This window comes from Xyrauchen texanus, chromosome 15 (genome assembly GCF_025860055.1).
Source record: "Xyrauchen texanus isolate HMW12.3.18 chromosome 15, RBS_HiC_50CHRs, whole genome shotgun sequence".
Lineage (NCBI taxonomy): Eukaryota > Metazoa > Chordata > Actinopteri > Cypriniformes > Catostomidae > Xyrauchen > Xyrauchen texanus.
In genome coordinates this window covers 22955226-22968216 of record NC_068290.1, presented here as the reverse complement: position 1 = coordinate 22968216, position 12991 = coordinate 22955226, and the positions used below count along the sequence as shown (strand labels likewise).

Here is a 12991-nt window from a genome sequence, read left to right as displayed (position 1 = left end):
ATAGAATGTATCAAAATAAAAAGGCACTCAAAAACTTAAGCAAGGATGAAGGGATGTTGACTTGCCTTTCTCCACTGCAAGGTGTATTCATCTAAAGACTTGGTCTTACATTGAAACTCCACAACATCTCCCTGGGAAGCTAGCTTAGGACCTTCTGGAGCAACTACCACAGGGTCAAGATCTGACAGAGTGACAAAAGAAAGGGTGCGATTGTAAGTGAATGTTGTTAACGAGTGATACAAAAAACAACCAAATACCTGAACCAGTGACAGAAATTAAAAATGTTATTAAGAGGCAACAATTACTAGTTGAGTAGTAATTGACTGTTTAACATATTTTTTTAAAAATTAATACAATAAATGTAGTATTCAGTTTTTTTTCACTTCCTGAAAATTCACTAATGTTTTTCCCTGCTTTCAATGGCTAAAATTGCCATATATAAATTTCCAGGAGGTACACGCTAGACTCGAATGCACATCCTACCACAGAAACTAATTGTGTGGAATAGTGCATGCTTATTCATTATGAGCAATGCGTGTCTTAGGCAAAATAGACAAGGATTTACTGTATGGAGAATGGAGACTTCACCCGCAAGTGGTGAGCCAGGTGTGGGAGAGATACGGGCAAGCTACCAAAATCTCTTCACCTTATATGAAAATGCTCACTCACTGTCATCTGAATCAGTATCAAAAGTGAAACCCAGCATGTGTATGAAAGAGACTGAATGGCAGCCAGGAAAAAAAATCATAGTTTTGATATTTTAAACTTCAGCTAATTTAACTCCAGGAAGTATATTGACTAATAATTGGAAATGCAATGGAAAAGTATATTTAAGTTTATCTTGCCAATAAAGCTTAATATGAATTGAATTTGCCCATTTAATCCTTAAAAAAGTCCACTGAAAAACAGCAAAAGATTTTGCCCAACTTTTAATTACAGCATGTCCACTGATTTTATGACATGTACTGTATACATATGCCTATAAAAATAATTAACTGATACAAACTTTAAATTAACACTGTCTGCTAAAAGAAACTGAACATTTTTAACAAGTACATATTTAAATAAATCAAGCATTCAGGCAGTTCACTTAAGTCATGCTCGCAATCAGCTGACGCTTGGCTGATCATGCCATCTTCCAATACAATTCAGATGCTTCTCAGAACGGTCCTATTTAAGTCCTACATTTATTAATTGCCTCATCTGCCTTTCCATAGCATGGATGCAAGCTACTCTTAAAGGAATAGTTCACCCAGAATTTGCTGATAATTTACTCACCCTCAGGCCATCCAGTTTCTTTCTTCATCAAAACAGAATTTAAGATTTTTAGGATTTCATTTCAGGCCGCCTATTTTAAACAATACAAGTGAATGTACTCCATTTTTTGACTGTCCATAATGCATATTTAGGGTGCATCAAAATAATTCACATGACTCCAATCAACAAATAAAGTTCTTCTGAACACAAACGATTGATTATTTTTAGAAACAAAACAATACTTATATATTTTATACTAAAAATGTTCACTTCCGTACATCTATGTGACGCGTGCTCATGAGAGGGATGACGTACGCTTGTTGGTAAGGTCACGCGTGGAGGAGGAGGCAGGAAGCGCATCATTGATTACAAGAGAAGGAGCACTGTACTAATTGTCTTTGCTGTAGATTTGTATTTATATAAGTGTATTGTTCAGAATGGTCATTTGGTGTATCCTGGATGCTCGAACCTTCAGAAAATGCACACCGGGAAAACTAAACTTTTCATCAATTGCCTATACATGATCATGAGCAATTGAAGCTCTAGCTTATCACACTTAACTTGGATACGAGTATGAGAAACTTTGTCATATAGCCTATATATTTCTATATAGTAGCTATAGTAACAAACAAGACATGATATTATACTACTGATAGGTTGCCACTGGGTCCTTCTGGCACTTACAGTTTATGCGTGGCAAACTGAAAAACAACTCTAAAACGCTGGGGCTCAGTAATGGTGGAAAACCATTATGTTCGGTAATGCAGCTAGGACTAAGAGTGTTCTCAGCAGCTGCCTCTGTAATTTTTTCCAATGGTGGGATTGCTATGGTCCAATTGTAGCAGCACAGGCTCTCTGCCTCTGTTGGCATTTACTAAATGTGCACCACCATGTCTCCATAGATATCTGCCTCCATCTCCCTCAGTTCCGCTTCGGTGTATTCGGGCTCAAATAGGGACTGTTTTGGTTTTTGAACTGACTCCTCCTCCACGAGTGACATTAGCAACGAGCTTACGTCATCTCTCTCATGAGTGCGCATCACAGAGATGTACGGAAGCAAACATTTGTAGTTAAAAAGTATATAAGCATTGTTTTGTTTCTAAAAATAATTAATCGTTTGGGTTCAGAAGAATTTTATTTTATTTTATTTTTTTGTGTGGATTATTTTGATCAATATGTCATAAATATGCATTTTGGACGAGTACATTCACTTGCATTGTTTAGTGCAAGAGGCCTGAAAAGAAATCCTAAAATCTTAAATTCTGTTTTGATGAAGAAAGAACGTCTAGGTTACGTATGTAACCTCCGTTCCCCGATGGACGGAACGAGACGTTGTGTCGGAGAAGCGACACTAGGGGTCTCTCTTGAGCACCGATATATGCCTCTGATCTATGAAAAAAGGCGAATGAGAAGTTGGCAGACGGCATTTGCATACCCCGCCCCCGGACATACGGGTATTTAAGCGGGCAAATACGGGAGTTCATTCAGGATTTTTCTGAGGAGCCGGAAATGGTCCGGCCACAACAGTGGCTCGGCTCAGCAACATGGCGGGGAAGACACAACGTCTCTTTCCCTCCATCAGGGAACGGAGGTTACATACGTAACCTCGACGTTCCCCTTCTGTAGCTCTCTCCACGTTGTGGAGCGACACTAGGGGTCCCACTTAAATCATACCATACACTGGGCCGTGTACATGAACTGCTGATTCAGAAGCGGGCAGGTATTCTTACGTGCAAACGCGACCAGCGGTATCAGGCTGCACGTACCCTTCCCCAATGCCCCATTAAAGTCATCAGAATCCTTCTGGTTACCCTAGTGAGGGGAACAAGGAGATGCTTGCCAACCTGGGAACGGGCCAAGCCTGGCCGGGCCTCTTTTCTCTCTATGTTTCTCGCATAGATGCATTATTTTACCTCGGCCAGTTCATCAGCGTGTTACCGAGTTCTACGGGCTCGGACCTGAGAGAACACGAGACGATACCGACTCAACCCGGAGATTGTAAAATTTTGCGAAGGTATTAGGTGTTGCCCACCCTGCTGCTCTACAGATGTCTGCTAAGGAGGTGCCCCTGGCCAGTCCTTGCAGGTTCACTACCTGATCTGCTGAAGGGCGTGGTAGGAACATTGGGCACGTAGCCCGGTCTTAGGATCACGTATGTATCTGCCGGACCGAACTCCAGGCAAGTGTCGCTGATAGAGAACGCTTGCAGGTCCCCAACCCTCTTGATGGAGGTGAGCGCGATCAGCAGGGCCGTTTTGAGAGAGAGGGCCCTGAGTCCAGCTGAATCTAGAGGCTCTAAGGGGGGGTCTCTGGAGGCCCGTGAGGACCACTGAGAGATCCCAGGAGGGGAACAGGCTTGGCCGGGAGGGATTTAGCCTCCGGGCACCTCTTAGGAACCTGATAATTAAGTCGAGCTTACCAAGAGATTTGCCGTCTACTGTATCATGGTGAGCCGCGATGGCAGCGACATACGCCTTGGGGGTGGAAGGGGACAGCCTCCCCTCCAGCCTCTCCTGTAGGAACAAAAGCACTGACCTAACTGCACACCTCTGTCGGTCTTCAGCTCGGGAAGAACACCATTATGCGAACAGGCGCCACTTTATGGCGTAAAGATGCCTGGTAGAAGGGGCTCTGGCTTGATTGATTGTGTCTACGACGGTCGATGGTAGACCGACTAGCTCTTCCACGTCCCATCCAAGGGCCAGACGTGGAGGCTCCAGAGGTCTGGGTGCGGATGCCAGAGCGTGCCTAGTCCCTGAGAAAGAAGGTCCTTCCTCAGGGGAATTCGCCAGGGAGGGGCTGTCGCGAGAAGTGTGAGATCCGAGAACCAAGTCCGAGTGGGCCAATAGGGGGTCACTAAGGTGACTTGCTCCTCGTCCTCCCTGACCTTGCACAGCACCTGAGCAGACTTGAGTCGCTGCTGGCTCCAAAGGAGGAGACGACGGGCGAGTCGTGATATGTGGTGGGAGCGTACTCCGCCTTGGCGATTTATGCACGCCACCAATGCAGTGCTATCTGATGTGAGCGGCGCCCGTGGAACCAATTAAGCCCGGGGAAGCATAGCGGACCTCCATGCGTCAGGCTCAGACTGGGCGAGAAGACACGAAGGTGGCAGCCCAGGCGAGTTATCCACATCAGACGCCGCTGTGACGTTCTCCGATGCAGCGGTGATGTCGTCATCCAGTGTTCGGGCCGGCTGTTAAGCGGACCGCACTCATCCCGAGCTCGGGGGAAGCAAGCAAGCGTGCCGGGGAGGCGGGAGGTTTCGAGGGGATTTACCCGGCGAAAATGTCCTGTTATTCTCCCCAAATCCTCTTCATCTCCCGTGCCGCCTGCCCCAATCCCGTAGGAAGGAGGCGAGGTTCAGGGGCGGCTGAAGTGGCTTTCTTTCACTACAAGAGCAAGCAGAGAACACAACTCTGCCGCGGCTATGTTCTCACACTGAAAACATAACCCATTCATAAAAACGCTGCCTGCGTGTGATCGCAACCCAGATACGCGAGGCAGTTTTTATGACCATCAGAGGTGGGGAGAAATCAACCGCATCCAGAAACTACACAAAAACGAAAGACGCGTCCTGAAGAGGACGTTCAACACTCTTTTAGAATAACTCTTTCGAGTTGTCTGCACTGTCGAAGCGCCCAGGGGCAACATTGCACAGTCGTGGAAGGAAGGAGAAAGCCGCTGTAATGCGCCGTCAAATCCAACAGCATCCAGAGCATCAGAGGATTAAACAGGAACTGGTGTGTCACTCACAGCAGACTGCATGCACGACCATCGGCTCCGAATAAATTTTCTGAATGAACTCCCGTATTTGCCCGGTTAAATACCCATATGTCCGGGGGGCGGGGTATGCAAATACCATATGCCAACTTCTCATTGGCCTTTTTTCATAGATCAGAGGCATATATCGGTGCTCAAGAGAGACCCCTAGTGTCGCTTCTCCGACACAACGTGGAGAGAGCGACAGAAGGGGAAACTCAGATACACCTTGGATGGCCTGAGAGTAAATTATCCGAACATTTTTCATTTTTGTGTGAACTATTCCTTTAACACCCTCCTCCATCCCCAGTTTCAACTCTTGAATGGCATATTTTCTTTTAGTTTTCTCTACATCTGTCTTGTAGCTCTTAGACAACAATCGTTTGCCAGTTTGTAATTCCTATTTTCAATGGGTTATTGTGCCTTGTTCTTGATTCATCAACTTGATATACAGGTACAGTATTTGAAGTTCTTTAACTGTTCAATCAGTCTATGAATATGCAATGAAGTGTTGAACAACATTTCATGTTGTAATAATTCAGCTGGATATGTTCTGTTACCCCTGAGGGGTTGTATTTGCAGCACTTCCAGCTCTTTCCATGGCTGCATGGACAGGTGGAGAGTTTGCCCAGAATAAACACCAACAGATTGCTTTGTCTATAAGTAAAGAAAGTTTTCATTCAAGTATACATGTTGAGGATTCATTTGATGGAAGTGGTCCTGACTGAATTAAAATAAACGATGACTTGACAATTTTTTGCAAGTGCTTTGAGACAAAGTATAAGGTAAGTATATTTATGATTATATTTTTTGTATATTTGTTGTAATGTACCATGAACCATGATTAATCATGATCAATCGCTATTAATCACATAAAACTTAAGTTAAAATGTTTTACTTGATTCGTAGCCCTAATCACAATACAATTAATTCCCTGCTAGAATACATTTTAAATAATTTGCCATTCACTTTGTTTACATAACTCTACACTGTATACTACCTATAACTATATCTAACATCATGGTACAGTATGCTGGGAGTGTTCGCTTAAGTGTTGTCAGAGCTGATTTATTATTATTTTTATTTTTTTATATTAAAAAACACTTGTTTAAACACTGAACAACACTCGCCTCTGCATAAAAAATATTTCATAACTATAGCTCACTATGGTGTCTGCAGAGGCACTAAACCCATACTAAATCCATAACTACCCCTACATTTTAAATATCTGGGGCTTTTTTCACTTTCTATGGCATTTTGCCCCAAACCCCCAAACAATTCTGTCTGTAATTAAGTTTAAAAAGACTATGTGTATGTGAGTGTATAAGTCAACCAATTTATTTACCCAAGGCTCTGTTATAATGTGTGGAACTGATACTCACAGTGCACATTGAAGCTCAGCGTCTTGGAAAGTTCAACCTCTGGTAGAGCATCAAAGTCAAGAGCTTCACACTGATAGGTTCCAGCATCTTCCCGAGTCACGTTCTTCAATGTTAAGGTGCCTTCAGAACCCATTAGCTGCTTTTTCTGATGATTGGGAGAGTGTGAATAGTATGGTCAAAGCACTAACAAATCTGAGCTTAGCAACTGATCATTGTCACGAACCCCGCTCCCTCGTTCCGCCCCCTCGAGCTCCCACGCTCGTTCTGCCCCCTCGAGCTCGCACGCTCTTTTTGCTCGCTCGAGCCCTCATGCCCACTTTGCTCCTACTCGCTCACATGCTCGTAGGCAATCTCCCTTCCTCGAGTTTATCACGCGTTTCCAATCCCCCAGAACATTATGACCACCTGCACTTGCGTCATCTGCACTCCTGCACATTAGTTTCACCTGCACTCGTCTCATCACCTGTCATGGTTTACACCTGCACTTGCCCCTATATATATCACTACCCTTTCGTCTCACGGTGGTTGGTTATTGTATTTAGTTTCCCGTGTCTTTGCCCCCGCTAGTCTCGTCTAGTTTTGCTCACCTCTTGAACTCCTCTTGATTACCCCCTTAGCTTGCCAGCTCCTCGTTCCCCTAGTACCCCTGTCTACTCCCTTTGTTAGTTTACCCGCCTCTCGATCCTGTTTACCCCGGCTTTGACCCTCGCTCCCCTCGACTACTCTCCCGGATTTGCCCCCTACACTCTCTTTGATTCCCCGGCTTTTGACCCTACGCTTCCCTCGACAACTCTTCACTGGATTTGCCCGTTTGTACTTTTGCCTGCTTTTATTGTTTCAATAAAAGCAGTTTTTTGACTTACATTGTGACTGTCTCATCTTGTGTGTGTGTGTGTCCGGGTTACAATCATAGATGGTGCTGACTCTCACCTCTTTATAAAAATCCAACTCAGGCTGAGGGTTTCCATCAGTCTTGCACTCCATCTTTACCTCATCCCCCTCTTTGATTGGCCCCTGATTCAGGAGTTTGAAGAACACATTCTCCGTTGAATCTGATTGGAGGAGAACACAGCACAAGGAGTTGAGATTAATTGAAGGTAGAGTTGGTGTATGCTGCAGGGATGAAAGTTTGGGTCATTGTGAGTATGTGCATTTTTGTGTTGGACTCACAGAGCAACATGAGGTTGAACTTATCAGAGCTCTCCTGTTTGATCTGATTGTTCGGCATGCTGTACTCCACTGTGCAGTGGAATGCAGATTTCGCATCTGCTTTTACTGGCTTCATGAACAAAGAGCTGGTCACGGTGTACAGGCCTGAGGCTTCCTTCACTACACCAAGTATCATGTATGTTTCTGAGAAAGAGAGAAAGAAAGAGAGAGAGAGAGCGAGAGAGAGGTGGGTCCGGGATAACTTTAATGTAAGACAGATTAGCTTTTAACTTAGTATCTTTGATTTAAGGTATAGTTCACACAAAAATGAAAATTCTGTCATAATTTATTCACCCCACGCATTGTTCCAAACCTGTATGACTATTTTCTTTTCTTCTGTAGAACTCAAAGGGAGGTGTTAGGCAGAATGGTCTCGGTCACCATTCAATTTTCTTGTATGCAAAAAGATGCAATGCAAGTGAATGGCCACTGAGACTAACAAATTGCCTAAAATATTTTTTTGTGTTCCACTAAAGAAACAATGTCATACAAGTTTGAAACATCATGAGGCTGAGTAAATAATGACCGAATTTTCATTTTCGGTAGAAATACATTTAGAAAAATACTTAATATAAAAAAAATACATAGTTTATATACAATCTTCTATATATTTTTTATATCAGTCAACAGACCCTGCAGAAACTTTACGGTTTCTCTTGCATCAGTGGGGGGAAAAGCATTATTGACATTGGTGTTTTTTAGAATGTAGAGAGCACACATTGATTGATAAGGCTTATTGATGGCTGATCATTGCAGGTTCTGTACTTACGTTCCTTTTGGTCTTTCACTTCAGGCAGAGGGGTGTTGTCTTTAAACCATATAATACGAGGCTGAGGGTAAGCATTCCTGCTGGTGCATTTACCCACCTAAAGAAACATACGTCAAAGATATGTCGCAATGTATTGTTAAGAGATTTGACCAACTTTTAAATATAATGCAGCAAACATACAGCAACTAACTCTTAAAAGTATAGTTCACACAAAAATGAAAATTCTATCATCATGTACTCACCCTCATGTTGTTCGAATCTTGTATGACATTTTGTTCTTCCGTGGAGTACAAAAGGAGATCACAAGCAGGACAGCCTCAGTTCATTTTCATTGTATTTACAAAGACGAAATGAAAGTGAATGGCAACTGAGACAAAAATTCTGCCTAACATCACTTTTTGTGTTCCATGGAAGAAAGAATGTCATATGGGTTTGTAACAACATGAGGGTGAGGCACTGATGACAGAATTTTCATTTTGGGGTGAACTAAAGTCTCAGAATTAAAGTCTTACATTTACCATATACAACATCTCTGTGAGACTCACCTCAGAGGAAGAGATAGTGTCATGACTGACTGTGATGGCCTGATTATTGCCAGTAATCACTGGCTTCTCTGGAGCATCTGTGGGAGCAAAGAGTGTGCTATTACTGTAAGTTCATCTTTATTAACAGTTAAATCAAGTTAAAGGAATATTCCAGGTTCAATACAAATTAAGCTCAGTTGACAGCATTTGTGGCATAATGTAAAATAATTTTGACTCGTCCATACTTTTCTTAAAAATGTTAGTGAGGCACTTACAATGGAAGTGAATGGAGCCAATTTATTAGTGTTTAAAGGCAGAAATGTGAAGCTTATAATTTTATAAAACCCCTTATATTAATTCTTCTGTTAAAATGCATGTATTATTTGAGCTGTAAAGTTGTTTAAATTGTAATATTTGGGTTTTATGGTTTTAAGATGTAAAATTAGCTATAACTATACACAGAAAAGGTTAGTAAGCAATTTTATAACACTAATATCATGTTAACATGCATATTATGTTGTGTGGGTAAACATTTGAAATAGTGAATATTTTAACATTTACAGATTGGCCCCATTCACTTCCATTGTAAGTGCCTCACAGGTTTTTATTATTATTACATTTTTAAGAAAAGCAGTGGCAAGTCCAAATATATTTTTGTGATAAGCAACATTATTCCACGAATACTGTTTACTGAACTTAACTTGTATTGAACCCAGAATATTCCTTTATGTTTGAGATATGGTATCCTAAACAAATTACAGAGCCTCACAGAATCACACATGCACCCACTGTAATTGGCAATCTAAATACAATTAATTTTCCAAAGATGCATGGGCAAATAGCCAAATCAGCAAAATATGAAAATCTACAAATAAAAAAGCCACATCCAAACTATGATTCCATCTCTGCTCCATTTCAAAAACACTTTTCACATTACAACTCCCCCATACTCCAAATTACAAGTAAATTCACCATATCACTGCTCTAGTTTGTCAGGAAGCAGACAAACTGGCTTTTCTAAATGTCTGCTAGCTGCCTTGAGATGTCACACAGGTCACATAAACTACAACACATAGAGACTGTATCATCTAGATATCAAATTGAGACTGTGTCTGTTCCCCGAACTCCCAAACTCAGTCCCCTGATTAAGGATTAATATATTAGTTTAAATTAATCTACTCCCTCAGGTTATTGTTATAAAAATGACCCTCGTCTCAAGGTGTTGCTACAATTTACAGTTTAAAGTTTACAGTATAAGTTTAAGTCTTTTGAACTAATAATGCTTAATGTGACACCATCGGGTATGAATAAAAAATCGTCTTTTGCCCTTGCTACATTTTATAGATCATCTGGGCCTTACTCAGATTTCCTTGGTGGATTTGCAAATTTTCTATCAGATCTAGTAGTAAATGTAGACAGAGCCTTAATTGTTGGTGACTTCAACATTCACACTTATCAATATTCTCAACTCTCTTGGCGTCAGACAAAATGTGACAGGACAAACTCATCTCCATAATCGTACACTAGATTTAATTCTGTCATATGGCATTGATGTCGATACTACTGAAATTCTACAAAAGAGAGATGACATCTCAGATCATTACCTCGTCTCTTGTTTGCTGTGATCAGCTAATGTTACTCAATCTACACCACGCTATCGTTTAGGTAGAATAACTTTTTCGACCATTAAGGATAGCTTCACTAATAATTTATAAAAATTGTCTCACATACTCAGTAAGTCAAAAAGTCTAGAATAGCTTAAAATATAAAAAATATAAATACAGTCTTCTCTTGCACTCTTGATAGTGTCGCCCCTCTTCGATTAAAGAAAATACATAAAAAAAAAGCCCCACACCATGGTACAATGATTACACTCATGCTCTCAAGAAAACAGCTCGGAGAGCAAGTGGAAGAAAAGGAGCGCAAGTGGAAGAATACAAAATTAGAAGTTCCCCTTCTGTCGCTCTCTCCACGTTGTGTCAGAGAAGCGACACTAGGGGTCTCTCTTGAGCGCCAATATTCACCTCTGCACTATGAAAAAAGGCCAATGAGAGTTGGCACCCAGTATTTGCATGTCCCGCCCCCGGACATACGGGTATTTAAGTGGCGCAAATACGGGAGTTCATTCAGAAAATTTCTTCGGAGCCGATGGTCGTGCATGCAGTCTGCTGCGAGTTACACACCAAGTTCCTGTTTAATCCTCTGACGCTCTGCATGCTGTTGGATCTGATGGCGCATAACAGCGGCTTCCTAATTCATGCACGGCTGTGCATTCTTGCCCCTGGGCGCTTCGACAGCGCAGACAACTCGAAAGAGTTATTCTAAAAGAGTGAATTTCGCTCTAAAAGAGCAAAACACAGCGGCGTTGAACGTCCTTCTCAGGACGCGTTTTTTTAAAGACGATTTTCCGCCTCTGTGTAGTTTCTGGATGCGTTGATTCTCCCCACCTCTGACGGCCATAAAAACTGCCTTGCATTCCTGGGTTGCGATCACACGCAGGCAGCGTTTTTATGAATGGTCTATGTTTTCAGTACGAGAACATAGCCATGACAGCATTACGGTCGTAGGATTTTTCTTGTAGTGAGAAAGAGCCGCTTCAGCCGCCCCCCCGCGCCTCCTTCCTACGGGATTGAGGCAGGCGCCGCGGGCGATGAAAACGATCTGGGGACAGTGACGGGCTCCGTTTCGCCGGGTGAAACCCCTCGAAACCCCCCCGCCTCCCCGGCACACATGCTTGCTTGTTTCCGTCCGAGCTCAGGATGAGCATTCTCTCCAATGGGTTATGTTTTCAGTGTGAGAACATAACCGCGGCAGCGTTGCGATCTCTGCTTTCACTTGTAGTGAGAGAGAGCCATTTCAGCCGCCCCCCGCGCCTCGCCTCCTTCCTACGGCATTGACGCAGGCGCCGCGGGCGATGGAGAACGATCTGGGGAGAATAACGGGACGCTTTCGCCGGGTAAATCCCCTCGAAAACCTCCCGCCTCCCCTGCACGCTTGCCTGCTTCCCCCGAGCTCGGGATGAGTGCGGTCCGCTTAACAGCCTACCGTCCGGTCCCTCGAGCTCCCCGGCATTGGATGATGATATCACCGCTGCATCGGAGAGTGTAACAGCGGCGTCGGATGCGGATAACTCGCCTGGGCCGCCACCTTCGGGTCTCCGCCCAGTCTGAGCCTGACGCAAGAAGGTCCGCTATGCTTCCCCGGCTTACATTGGTTCACGGACGCGCATGACGAGCTGAGCAAGCCCAGCTTCCTCGCTCCTCCGCTCTCACTACCCTCGGTGGTAGAACGGTCCCAGACCGCTCCCCCTGCACGCCATGGCCCCCTCCTGCAAGTCCACCGGGCCAGGGCACTTCAAATCTGCACTTGGGTGGTCCTGTTCTTGACGTGCTGCAGGAACTGCACTCAAACAGGCGATGGCCACTCTGTGGTCCAGAAACGCAACGATGGACAGGCAGTACGAGAGGCAGACAAAGCACGCTTTCTCAAACGCCCCCGTCTCCCAGCTCCGTCCATTCGGCGACACCACTTGACGACTTCACCCAGCAGTCCTCAGTGGTGAATAAACAGACGAAGGCTATTTTCAAGCAAAAAAAAGCATCCTGCCCTGTCGAAAACCTGCCACCAGGGGCCATGCCCTGTCTGCTCGCCGAGGGCGTCCTCCTGCGGCTTTCAAGAAAGAAAGAAAGTGGTGCTCTGCCTCAACTAACAAGTGAGTGGGCCCAGCTCTCAGCCCCAGCGTTAAGCTCCCCGCAGAAGTTGGACGCCCATCGTCTCACGGACCCCCTTGAGGACCCAGAAGGCTCCCAGGTGCTCCTGAGATGACAGACCCAGAGACCGAGACGTTAGCTCCGGAGCTGGTAAGACCACTCCGTTCCCGGGTGGAGGGCCGGGAGGAGAATTTTTTGTTAAATTCTTTACACTCTATAGAGCTATTTCCTTGTTGTCTCTGGGGTCACCTGGCCCGCAAATGCCATTCTCACGGCACTCACCCAGAAGGCTCCCAGGCGCTCCTGAGATGACAGACCCAGAGACCGAGACGTTAGCTCCGGAGCTGGTAAGACCACTCCGTTCCCGGGTGGAGGGCC

General features: G+C 44.1%; 1 protein-coding gene across 3 annotated transcripts in view; it reads right to left on the bottom strand.

Moving 5' to 3' along the window:
* The window catches only part of bcam (basal cell adhesion molecule (Lutheran blood group)), a 278932-nt gene that overhangs the window by 198465 nt on the left and 67476 nt on the right, over positions 1-12991 (bottom strand). For all 3 annotated transcript variants that reach the window (XM_052144479.1, XM_052144478.1, XM_052144480.1), the window contains exons 4-9: positions 8925-9001; positions 8380-8476; positions 7572-7754; positions 7332-7453; positions 6402-6546; positions 66-181 (exon numbers count right to left, since the gene is read on the bottom strand). In XM_052144479.1, coding sequence (XP_052000439.1) covers positions 66-181; positions 6402-6546; positions 7332-7453; positions 7572-7754; positions 8380-8476; positions 8925-9001 — 740 coding nt within the window. The remainder of the gene's footprint in view (positions 1-65; positions 182-6401; positions 6547-7331; positions 7454-7571; positions 7755-8379; positions 8477-8924; positions 9002-12991) is intronic.